The sequence below is a fragment of the Phaenicophaeus curvirostris genome, chromosome 4 (assembly GCF_032191515.1).
Source record: "Phaenicophaeus curvirostris isolate KB17595 chromosome 4, BPBGC_Pcur_1.0, whole genome shotgun sequence".
Lineage (NCBI taxonomy): Eukaryota > Metazoa > Chordata > Aves > Cuculiformes > Cuculidae > Phaenicophaeus > Phaenicophaeus curvirostris.
Window position 1 is genome coordinate 75781238 of NC_091395.1, and position 12245 is coordinate 75793482.

A 12245-nucleotide genomic window follows, 5' to 3' on the forward strand; every position below is an offset into this window, starting at 1 on the left:
TAATTGCTATTAATATTCCTTCCATGTACAACCAGAGTACCTGAGAGCTCAGAAAGGAAAAATACAGTGATCAATGCTGCATAATGTATGGGCAAAGTTTGACAGAAAATAGGGATTTTTTTTTTTAAGTTAGCTTTTTAAAAATTTTAAAAGTAGATTGGACAAAGCAGCAGGAGGAAGCAAAGCACCAAAATGATCCTGCCTCTAGCACAGAGCCAGTAGGTGTCCTTGCCCCAGGCTAATTTTGATGAGGGATTTGCATACAAATCATCCCCACAGGAAGAGCCTGGGCAGAGCTTAGAATCATAGAAACATTAAGGGTGGAAAAGACCTCTGAGATCATCCAGTCCAAATGTCAGTCCAACACCACCCTGCCTATTAAACCATGTCATAAAGTGCCATGGCTACATGCTTTCTGAACACCTCCAGGGATGGTGAGACTCAAACTCCTCCCTGGGCAGCCTCTTCCAGTGCTTCACTACCCTCTCAGGAAGAAATTTTTCCTAATATCCGATCTAAACCTCTCCTGGTGCAACTTGAGGTCATTTCCTCTTGTCTATCACTCGTTACTTGGGAGAAGAGACCAACATCCACGTTGCTACAGCCTTTTAGAGCTGCAGAGAGCAATGAGATTTCCCTTCAGCCTCCTTTTCTCCAGGCTAAACAGCCCCAGGTCCCTCAGCCACCTCTCAAGAGTTATTCTCCAGCCCCTTCCCCAGCTCCCCACTGATAAAGATATCAAACAGAACTGGACTGACACACTGGAAACTATGGCACTGCTCCTTTATCTCATAAATTTCTTTAATACATAGAAAAAATATTTCTAATACAAATCTTGGCAACTTTTTCAATCTTGTTTATTTTACTACAAGAATACTATAGGAGAGCACAAAAATACCTTGGCTAAATCAAACTTTGAATAATTAAGAGCCTTCACAAGCTCCAAATCTCAAGTAATCTCTCTGCTGGTTATTAGAGTGTAACACAGTAATGATGTACCGATCTTTCCCATCAACTTGTGGAGCTGCACTGTACCTCAGCATTCGTGCGGGGCATCACACTCAGCTGTAGTGCAGAGAATAAAAAGGAAATATACTTCCTTCCATTGTCTTGTTACTGTCTCATCTCACCTCACTGGTAACACAACTTTTAGGCTACTCAAGGTCTTTCTAAGTTTGGCAGAGACAAAACCAGCCCCTCCTGCCCTCCCCAATTACTGTGTACCCAAATTAATCTTGTTGATTTCACAAAGAAGAATTAACAAAGCATCGATTAAGTATTAAAAAAATAAATGTTCGTATGCAGGAGATCTACTGACCCCTACAATTAATATATTAATAGTCATTTACTTGTAACATTAATGGCATGACTCATAGTGCCTGGACATACTTAAAAAGCAAAACTTCCTGAACACGAAGGCCATGGGGCAGGGGTATCTGAGGTCTTCAGACACACTGAGCTGGCTCTTACTTCAAAGGATGAATCATCAGAACCTGGCTGGTGTCAGTAGACTCGCCCTGTACAACCCACGAGGCGAGTCAGCCTTTCCCTAGAGCTGCTTCTGTCTCTTGGCTACAGAAAACTAACGCAGCTTGGCTGCGAGCAAACTTTTAACATTATATAAACAGAGCAAAACATATTTATATAGCAAAGGTTTTCTGAGATAACCTCTTGAAGTCTTCACATTTCAAGAGTTTCAGATATTTCAGTAAGAACAGAGGCACCCCAGCAATATTTTCTTTTTACTCTGTCCTGTCAGTGTTGATACAGAAGACAAAATCTGCAAGCCTTGCCCCTGCACACCTAATGATCTGAGCTGTGTATCTGTCACTGCCACAAAGTTATGCTGCTCTTTAAGTGCAGAGCAAGCCCAGGGAATTCGGAATGCAATCAAAACCAAATGAATTTGATACAGGCATCGGGATCTTGGAATCGTTAACAAGTTTGAGTACAGTCTCTCTCAAATGAGACTGACTGCCAGCATCGAGTAACCACGTATAACTTGCTGATACTCCTGGGGTACCGGTGATTGAGAGCGTTTTAACCCAAAGTGCTCTGCCAACCTCTGCTGTACAAACAACTGTGCTATATTATACCAGCTCTAACAGAATAAAAAGCAAAGGCTTTGATCAAGTCTTGCACCTGATGCTTAAAAAGAGCATCCTATCTTCAAGTACCACAAATAGACTAGAGGGGTTCTTGTTTGTTTTTAAACTATGTGGCTCATTCATTACAAGGTCAACTGCCAGCTGTATTTTTCTTACACCACAGTTTCACGCCACGGATGGAGCAACAGCTCGGCTGTCAGGCTCGAGGTTGATGAGGGAATTACTCGCTCGAGCCAGCTCGGCGATGGAGACTCGTCCTCTCTGTTTGATATAGCGAGCCACAGCAGCCATCTCCTCTGGAGTGATGTAGATGAACTTTCCTCTGTCATCAATCACACCTGCAGGGGGAAAGAAAGGACCGTGAAGTCAGCACTTTGGCTCCTCTCACTTCCCAACAGACATCAGTCACTTCTTTTAGAAGGGACAGTCAAGCTGCTGAGGCTGCATTTCATATCTAGGCCAGGCAGAACAACGTGCTAGCAGCCAGGCTTTTATCTCCTCTCTGCTGTTGGGTCTTTGAGCTCTGACAACAGCCTTGGTAAGACTAATTTTGTTCAAAGGGACACATTCTTTTCATCGTGTGCTGCCAGCAGGAGGAGGAGGTATGTCAGGTACATCGCTTCCTTGACCATGCTCTGGGCCCAGGCAGCTGTTGGAGAAAAGCAGAGCAGCACAAGGGGCCAGGAGGTGACTCAGAGCCCCTGCGGGGCCCACGTTGACCACTCCAACCTACCCTCTGAAAGGGAATGAAGCTCAATTTCCATATTTCAGTTGCTCCATCAAGAGCAAGAATAGATCCCTCTGTTCTTAATGCATTACAGGATCAAATGTGAGGCAGAGCACACTTCACGGGCACGTCTTCTAGGCCAAAGACACAGCCAGGATATTACATATATTTATGCTTTGACTCAGAGTGCTTTTAGGTCATTTGAATAGGTATCCGCAGGTACCCACCAAGATAGTTGTTTCCTAACCATGACAACGGTATCAGGTCAATAAATGTTTACAATGGCACCTTCCCTACTTCATCCTCAGAAAGAAAAGGACTGCCCAGCAATAAATCAGACTTGTTTGGACTGGGAGCTATCTACATGTTCAGTCTCTGCTTACACTCCAGCTCCGATTGTGTGGGTACATGGCTAGGGACAAGCACTTCACTTGCTACAGCATCCTGGAGTGTTCCGAGATGCTTGCTTCATCCACAGGGTGCTGTACCCTACTCCTGGCTTTAGCACCTTTAAAATCACCCCAAAACATCCAAGTGATTCTTCCAAGTTCAGATTTCAGAAGACATGACTTGCAGCTGGCTGCTCAGCAAGCCCTGAAGGCCTCCAGCAGGGCTCAATCAACACGCAGAACCTTCTGCTGGCTCCTCAACTTTCTGGGGATACTCACCCCCCACCTCTGCATGATTGCATCACAGCAGCAATCACATCTCCTAGAGCTTTAAGCAGTAGTTTCAGGGCAGCTGAAGCAGGGATAATAACAATATCGACTGAGCAAGTCACTGAACCATCAAATGGTTTAGGTTGGAAGGGACCTTAAAGATCATCCAGCTCCTACTAGAATCCTCTACAGTTTAAAACAGCAATTGCTCTGGAAGTCTCTCTACCACAGTGAAGGCACTTTCTGTCCACTTATTCACTAAAATCCAGTCTCCTTTGTGTTTTGGCTGTTACCTGTTAGAGTACCATCTGCCAGCAGGTCCTGGATTCTGTTAATTGCATCCTGTTCAGAAGGGAAAAAAAAAATAACATAGTGGTCAAAGGGGAAGGTAAAAAACATTTCACATCTTCAGATAAATCACACATGGAGGCTTACATTTAATTCCTCAGTGTTAAAATCCTCTCTTAAGGATACACATCAGTATTTCCACTCAGACAGATGCAGTAAGCCCTTTGGTCTTGGATGGATGAAGTGAGCTCCTACATTTTGAGGCGTTCAAATCATTTCCCCATCCCCAAACGAGACGCTAATTGCTAAGTTAGTGGTCAGTTTTATGGAAGAGGGCTGGTTCTACACATCTTTCCCAGGGAAAGGCTGCGTAGTGCCAATGCAACACCAAGTTCCATAAAGGACACTGAAGTACTTCACCAAAAACCAGGCTAAACTCAATTCTAGAGCTTCATTTATCCTTTTCCTGCTCCATTTAAGAGGCGATCTTATTTACCAATCCAAAGAACAACTTCTTGAATTTACTGCTGGATTAACTCTATAGTTACTCCAAGCATGCAGTCCCAGTACACCCGAAGCTAGTGTCCAAGTATTGGTTTCCACAGCTCTGTCTCTCTCCCTTTCTTGCAATTATGTGATTACAGAAGCAAATTATAGTTTGGATTTCAACCAGATAAATTCCTTTAACTAGCTCAGTGCGTGCTCAAATGAAGGTTTGGTTTAAGAGAGGGGCAGGGGCACAGCCGCCTGGACTTGCAGCAGTATCAGCTGCGGTGAAGCGCATCGCAAGACCAGATGAGCTACAGAGAAGCAGAAAATACCGGTCACTTAGAAATATGTCAACTGTGCTCAAATTAAAATAAACCAATCCATGACTGCCCGAGTGTAACAACAAAATGTTTAGAGAACAGAAAAAGGATGGGAGAGAGTACAGATATCACACCATGAGCTCATTTTGACAGGCTTCTATGGTGCTAAAAGGGACAATATGCTTAAGTGATGCACTAGAAGATATAAATTAGCGTGGTGAAACACTAGAAGAGGCGTCTTAGACAGGCGTTTAATACCCCAAGCCTGTCAGTGTTTAAGAGGTGTTTGGACAATGCCCTTAACAACATTCTTAAAATTTTGGTCAGCTGTGAACTGCTCAGGCAGTCGAACCGGATGATCACAGAATTGTTTGAGTTGGAAGAGACCTTGAAAATCATCTAGTTTCAACCCCCCTGCCATGGGCAGGGACACCTCCTACTGGACCAGGTTGCTCAAAGCCCCATCCAGCCTGGTCTCGAACACCTCCAGGGAGGGGGCAGCCACAACTTCTCTGTGAAACCTATTCCAGTGCCTCACCACCCTCATAGGAAAACATTTCTTCCTAATACCGAATCTAGGAAGCAATTTATATAGAAAGAGTCTATTCTTTATAGAGAAAGAGTCTATTCTATTCTATAAATCTTAACTGTTTCAAAAACACAAGCAATTGGAGTAAAACACCTCAACTTATTGTCTGCAAACATAACAACATTGTCCATTTATGCAGGCAGTGCCTGAATTTGCTTCTAGCTCTGCTTTTGATTCCCGAGTACCCCAAAGTGCTCTACTACTCAATCTGCAAACACCATAGGCTCTATTAGCCAAGAGGCTGCTGTGCAAGAGGCAGGCTGAGCACTTTTTACTGAAATAATCTTGTAAGGAAACAATTCTTCACTGGCTGGATGGTACTTTGATGAAAGGTTACGTTTTTAGGAAGAATTTTGCTGAACTTCAGCAAAATCCAAGCATTTTCAGTAATGCTGAGATACTTGCATACACGTTACCCTTATTTACCCACTTTCTCTCCTGTCCTTTTAAACTCATTGCTTGTATTTGCAACTCAAAAAAGAAGCACTTACCTGTGTTCTTAAACCCAAGTGTGAAGCCAAGTCCTCCAGCTGGATTACCTTTGTTTTCTATGGAAACAACCAAGAGTTAAATGTAGCTGATGAATCAGAGTCAGCATATTTCTTTGCCTTTCAAATAAAATATGCATTTATCAGACAAAGTAGAATCTGCCATTCTAACTTTCCTAGTAAGCATTTTTGTCTGATGAAGAATTACACCTTAATTTACTTAAACCAGTCTGCTCTGTGGAAAGACTGGATGCTCTGACCCACCTTAAGTGAAGACTCAGACACATTTGCTGGTGTTCACCCTGAACCTTTCCTTGCGTTAGGAGCACCAGATGAGCACGGGCACAATAAAGAGCCACGATTCAACTCTCCCTGACACCCAGGTTTCCCAACTGCTACTTCTAATTTCCAGTATGCTTTAGCATGATCCCTTTTGGTTTGAGAGATGCTTCAAAGTTGCCACAGGTTGCCCAGAAAAATTGTGTCTGCCCCATCCCTGGAAGCGTTCAAGGTCAGGCTGGATGGGGCTTGCAGCAGCCTGGTCCAGTGGGACATGTCCCCGCCCATGGCAGGGGAGTGGAACTGGAGGAGCTTTAAGGTCCCTTCCAGCTCAAATCATTCTATGATTCTATGAAATTACCTATTAAAGCAACCACATGTATACATAAAAATCCAGACGAGACTGGCAGCATTAAGTGCTTTAGTCTGTTTTACTAATGTTACGCGTATTAATGCCATAATAATCTTCCTGAGCAAGTGAACACCTTATTAAAATTGGCAGCGCTGGAAGCCTGCTGCGAGCACACTCCTGTGCCGGCCGTGCAATGATCTCTGGGAGCCAAGGCAGAAGAAGGAACTGCAAATTTTCGCTTCGCTTTTGACAGAGATTCTCACTGCAGCCTCAACCAGCGTGCAATCACCACTGCTCACTTCTGGTTTTATGATGCTCTGGAGCTCCAGAGAGTTAGAGGAAACATCCAGGGCGCTTGTCTGAAGCTACTCGGTTCATGTTTTATCTGCAAAGGCTTTAGAAACTCATCTGTTTAGATGCAGGAGAAGGATGCACTGTTTGTAGGGAGCTTGAAAAATACACAACTTAAGAATTGTTCAGTGAACATCCTGGACTACGTTCCTAAGAACCATTCATGTATGGCCACAAGGGCTGCATTTACATTAGCACAACTGATAAATGCATTTGTTTCTGATTTGGAGAGGAGACTGGAAGGACACTGAAGAAAGAAAGCAGCTGAAACAGATTAATCTTTTTCATTAATAAAGTCAGACAAAAAAAGCCACAAACTCAGTAGTTGTGAAGTTCGAAGCAGCCAAGCTAGAGAACTGAATACCATGGACTGAACACATGGAATTGGAACCAGTCCATGGAATTCAGTTCTCAGAGCTGGGAACTGCCAGGATTCGTCACATCTTCTTTTAAGAGGATGGGGTGGGGGGTGATGTAAAGTCACATAAACAAGTAAAACAGGATTTAAACCTTCACTTAATGATATTCACCCTCAATGACCCCACTTATTGGAAGCCTTTTCAGATAGATCCTGCTGGGAATAAGAACCCAGAGAGTGGGGTGGAATCAGGATGCACTTCCCTATGCACTCTGAAATACAACGACATCGTGAGGTCCCAAGCCAGCAAAACACTTCATCACATGCTTCACATTTCAGAGACAGGCTTCACTTTCACAGAGTGACGTATGCACATCTACACTTTGCTGAGTTCATTTAATTTTAGGTGCGATTCTGCTGTTGTCCTCAGCAAGGGACGAAACAGAGTGAGAGCTCCCAGGATTAAGATGACTTTTTTTCCTTACCCTGTAAGCGTCATCATTTTCCTTAAAGAAAAAAACAGGAAGGGGTAAAGTGTCTGAGTCCTTCGCTATCCCTTCCAAATGCAGTTTGCTGTTTCAATTCACTGGCTGTGATTCAGATGTATTCAATGTCACGCTGACTGAGAACAGTGCGATGAACAAAGTGCAGGCTCATGTTTCCCTGGGCCAAGAGAGCTAGAGCTCCACAGCAAGGGAATCGCTCAGCCACTCATTAACCTCTGCCCAATTTCACTATTAATTTTTTCCTGAAGTGCTCAGAGAGCCCCTGAGCTGGTTTGTAGGGAGGGTCGTGCATCGACAGCACTACTACAGTAAACAATAACAGCTGGTTATTTTGCTCCTCTGAGAGCTGAGCAGTCAAGTCTGTAACTCAAGAACCGGCCACTGCAAGAAGCAAACACACAGCACGGCTCCTGCAGCAGAGACAATGTCACAGCTGGAGGTGTAACATGGTGACATTGCAGAGGGCGGGTTAAACTGGCTGTGGGGCTGCTATGAAACTCCCAAAGGAAGGGAGACGCTCAGTTTTCAGAAAAGTAGAAATGGGGAGGGCATCAATCCTTTTGGTGCCTTTAAGAAAAATCTCATTTAAAACAATCCCATGAGGCAGCGCAGGGGAAAAGAGGCTGCATTTTATTTCAAACACCCTTAGGAATGAAGCATGGGGTGAGCTATCTCCAGTCAGTTCTACCAGTAACATAAGTAACTTAACAGAGGAGCTAAATTAAATTAAACAGAAGATGAAGGTAATACATAATCTATATATTAAGCATAGTTTCAAGATTAAATGAAAATACCAAAACCTGTAAAAAAGAGCGATGCCCCAGTTCTGCAGCTCAACTCTACCCAAGAAATCAGGTGTTGAAGCGCTTCTGAATTAGTTTTCAGCCTGTGCTTAACTTCTCTGACATCAAGTAGAAGTGACTAATATAAAACCATACATGTGTGCTTAAACCCTGAACTGAGAGTTCGTGACTAATCTGTTGTTGCACAAGCAGCAGGGCAATGTGCAGAATCAAACCCTACTATGTTATCCTTGGAAACCCTCCCAGAGAACCCAAGGGATGCTGAAATATCCTATTGTGCTACCTACTGTTATCCCAGGGCAGCTTGTTTATCAATAAAGAACAGCACGTCCTCCTTAATCCACAGCTTGGCAGTATCTTTAAAGCCTCAGATGGGAAGAGGTGAAGTGGGATCACCCCGTACCATGGAGTCAGCGACACAGGAGGCAGCGAACAACACAGCAGAAGACTCCTGCATCACAGCGACTCCAGAACAATCGAGCCACTGCTCCGACTTGTATGGCAATCACTCAAATTAACTTCTTGAGGAGAGTTATCCATGAGACAAATCTGTTCGTAACTGTAAAACTGGCCCAGAGTGCAAGATTCCGGATTAACAAAATGATTTGGTTTCACTAAGCATATAAGTGATTTGCTTACAAAGGAAGCCTTTCACACACATGCCAGATAAGAGTGCAGTTCCCAGTTAAAGGAGGAAAGGAATTCATTAGTACAAAAGATTTGCATGACATTGTTAGAGTAAGGGTAGCAAAATGCATTTGACCTTTGATACATTGATAGTGGAGAAAGAAGCATTTGTTCTGGGACATCAAAAGTGGAAATCCTCATAAATGCACCACAGGATTTAAATAACCAACCATACAATGATGAGAGGGAGACACACCCTGTTAAAACCATGACGATCTTCAATGTTCCTTCCAAGCATTAAGACAACATTGCAAATCACATGGATGAAAACAAGAAAAGAAATGGCATGAAAAGTTGGATTGACCTTTACAACGCCAGTGTTTCAGGCACAAACACACCCAGGCTACGTACTGGTACAGCAACTCTCGTTCTTGCTGAGCTGAGCTGCAGAGACTCTTTTCTAAATCAGTAGCTGACGGCCACAAACAAAAAGCCTGAATGTCCTAGATCCCCATCAGCAGCAAACACCGCTGTTCATAACTCTGAGGTGACACCTATCCTAGTAAAAGAAGGTCAGAGCTACAATCCTGCCCCCCAAAACCATGTCCCACCTATAGCCACAAATCATTTTAACGATGACAGACACACTCAGGCATGGGTAAGTAAATAATACAGACTAAGGTGTCACTTTTGTTGTTTGTTGAATATTTAAGCAAATCAAAGAGGAAGGAGAGATTTCCCTTCTTTCTGCAACTCAGCTCTTTGACAAAGACATTTTACACAACCTAAGAAGGACGGAAGGAAAAGAAAGACCAATGGTAGCTTACCTTAACGTATTCCAGAAATTCCATTAGAAAGCTGCGAGACTGGATACAGCAAGGAAAACAATTGTTATTTTAAACTCATGAACATTAAATGTACCACAAACTTGCTGAGTACTAATATTCAAAAAGTGTTCACCTTGCACAAATCTCAAGTTTTAAACATATGCAGTGGGGGAGAGGACAGGCTGAGAAAGTTGGGGCTGTTGGGAGAAGAGAAAGCTATGGGGAGACCTTAGAGTGACCTTCCAGCACCTGAAGGGGCTACAAGAAAGCCCGGGAGGGACTTTTTACAAGGGCATGGAGTGACAGGACAAGGGGGAATTGCTTTAAATTGGAAGGGGGGAAGATTTAGGCTAGACATTAGGAAGATATTCTTCATGATGAGGGTGGTGAAGTCTTGGCACGGGTTGCCCAGGGAAGCTGTGGCTGCCCCATCCCTGGAGGTGTTCAAGGCCAGGTTGGATGAGGTTTTGAGCAGCCTGATGCAGTGGGAGGTGTCCCTGCCCATGGCAGGGGGCTTGGAACTAGCTGACCTTTAAGGTCCCTTCCAACCCAAACCATTCTATGATTCTATATATATATATATTTAATCTCCACTAGGATCTTATGAGAGGTATTTTCGAAGAATATGGCTCAATTACAATTAGTGTTTAAGTGTTTTCTGAAGGGGAATTTTTAAATCTTTTATTCTTCACATCATACACATAAAAGCACCACATCTGGGTGAGCGTGCACATCAAGTATTAAGTTACACACACTCTCCATGTAGAGGTAAAGCACAGAGTGGTTATTGAGAAGGCAGCTCACGCAGATGGTCAAGCGTCGCACACAGCTGTGCAACACTTGGAAGCTCAAGCCGTTTTCAAAGCTATGCACCTGAAATCCAGCATTTTAATACAAATGGCTCAGTTTTCAAAGGCAACACAAACAACGTGCATTTAGCAGGAGATGAAGTCACTCTGCAACCCTGGAAATCAATCAGCTTTAATTAATGGCTTAGTTCTGAACTCAGGACTTTAATTTTCAGCATGAGTTTCAGTCTGGCAGCCTCAACAACAAGGCAGAGTCAGCTACTGTAACAGGATACTAAAATGCTTCAGTACACGATCCGCCACAAGGCAAGAGGGTGGCTCGTTGTTTCTGCAAGACTGGCGTCTCCAAATAACCATGCTCCTGTTTGAAGATGACTTTCAAACCACCAACTATTAAAGTACAGCCTCCCTATCCCTACCAGAGACATCTTACGTTGAGATCCAGGTATCACCAACTGCCTGCCAGGCTTTCTGAGCGAGGAACACTCTTGTTCCCACACATAGGAAGATGAATTTCTCCTTGGCAGGCAGTTATAGGAATGCTGACAATAGAGAGATTCTAGCTTTAAAGGGCGGCTGAAGTAGAACAATTTAATGTTTTAGCTATAATGTGATCTTCCAACAGGATGGGCACATGCATTGCGCTGTTCCCTGCATCTTAGGAAATTCCCCATCACCAAATACAACTTCTCTTGGTGTTAATCCCAATACGATGGAGGAATTTCTTTCTAAGGAAAGGTCCATAGTGAGAACCTGTGACTAATGTCAAGCACTACCGACTCATTACAAGCTCCTCAGCCCAAAGCCACTCTCAGTCATGCTAAAGGCAAATCCATTCAATTCAACAGGGTTGCTTTAGCAGAGGAGCAAACGCACCTGTGGCCCTGAAAAGCATATGCGTGAAATGCACCGGACAGGTCAAATTTGGCAGCTACAACCCAAGAACAAATTCAGCATTTGACAGCAATTAAAATCAGTCTGATAGGTTTTCAGCAGACAGAATAAGGACGCTGCCTCCTACAGCAGTGGAACTTTCTCAAGTTTGCTGTGATATTCTGTCAAGTATCACATTTCAACCACCAGCCCCAGCAGCGTGTCTGCAGGCACCCACAGCAGCCTGCTAGCACAGAGCCTGAAATGCTATCAACCATAGAGACCGTTTGTGACACTGAATGCAGTGGTTGTGTCTTCTCAATTCTCTTAACAGAAGCTCTTTAAGATAAGAGTTTGGTTTTTCATTTAATTTCACAGCAGCCCTGCTGGTCTGGAAAATAAAATCAAACCCAAACAATTCCCCTCCAGATACTGGCAGATTTAAAACACCTGGCCCACTGTACATGGGTAGAGCTGATGACAGTAAAAGATTATCTGAATTGCAGAATGAGTTTTGTTTCAGTTCTCAGACAAAAGGAGGAGAGAACTCATTTCTAGTAATATGCAATTGCCTTAGTGTTCTAAACTAACCCATAAGAGTCTGCTATGAGGGACTGTGGCATTCCCCAGGTTAACCTGTACCATATACACAACTGAGCTTTTAAAAGCAGAAACGTTTGGTTGACTCCTACTTTCAAGTTTGTTTTACAGAAGACAGAACAGAGTAAGGGCAACTTGAGTCTAACAAAGATAAAGGCAACAAATTCTAAGGAAGATAACAGCTCAGCATAC

General features: G+C 43.5%; 1 protein-coding gene across 2 annotated transcripts in view; it reads right to left on the bottom strand.

Moving 5' to 3' along the window:
* Positions 1 to 1690: 1690 nt before the first annotated feature.
* Positions 1691 to 12245, bottom strand: part of DDRGK1 (DDRGK domain containing 1) — a 42597-nt gene continuing 32042 nt past the window's right edge. For both annotated transcript variants that reach the window (XM_069856662.1, XM_069856660.1), the window contains exons 6-9: positions 9772 to 9810; positions 5672 to 5728; positions 3788 to 3836; positions 1691 to 2446 (exon numbers count right to left, since the gene is read on the bottom strand). In XM_069856662.1, coding sequence (XP_069712763.1) covers positions 2274 to 2446; positions 3788 to 3836; positions 5672 to 5728; positions 9772 to 9810 — 318 coding nt within the window. In that variant the 3' untranslated portion in view covers positions 1691 to 2273. The remainder of the gene's footprint in view (positions 2447 to 3787; positions 3837 to 5671; positions 5729 to 9771; positions 9811 to 12245) is intronic.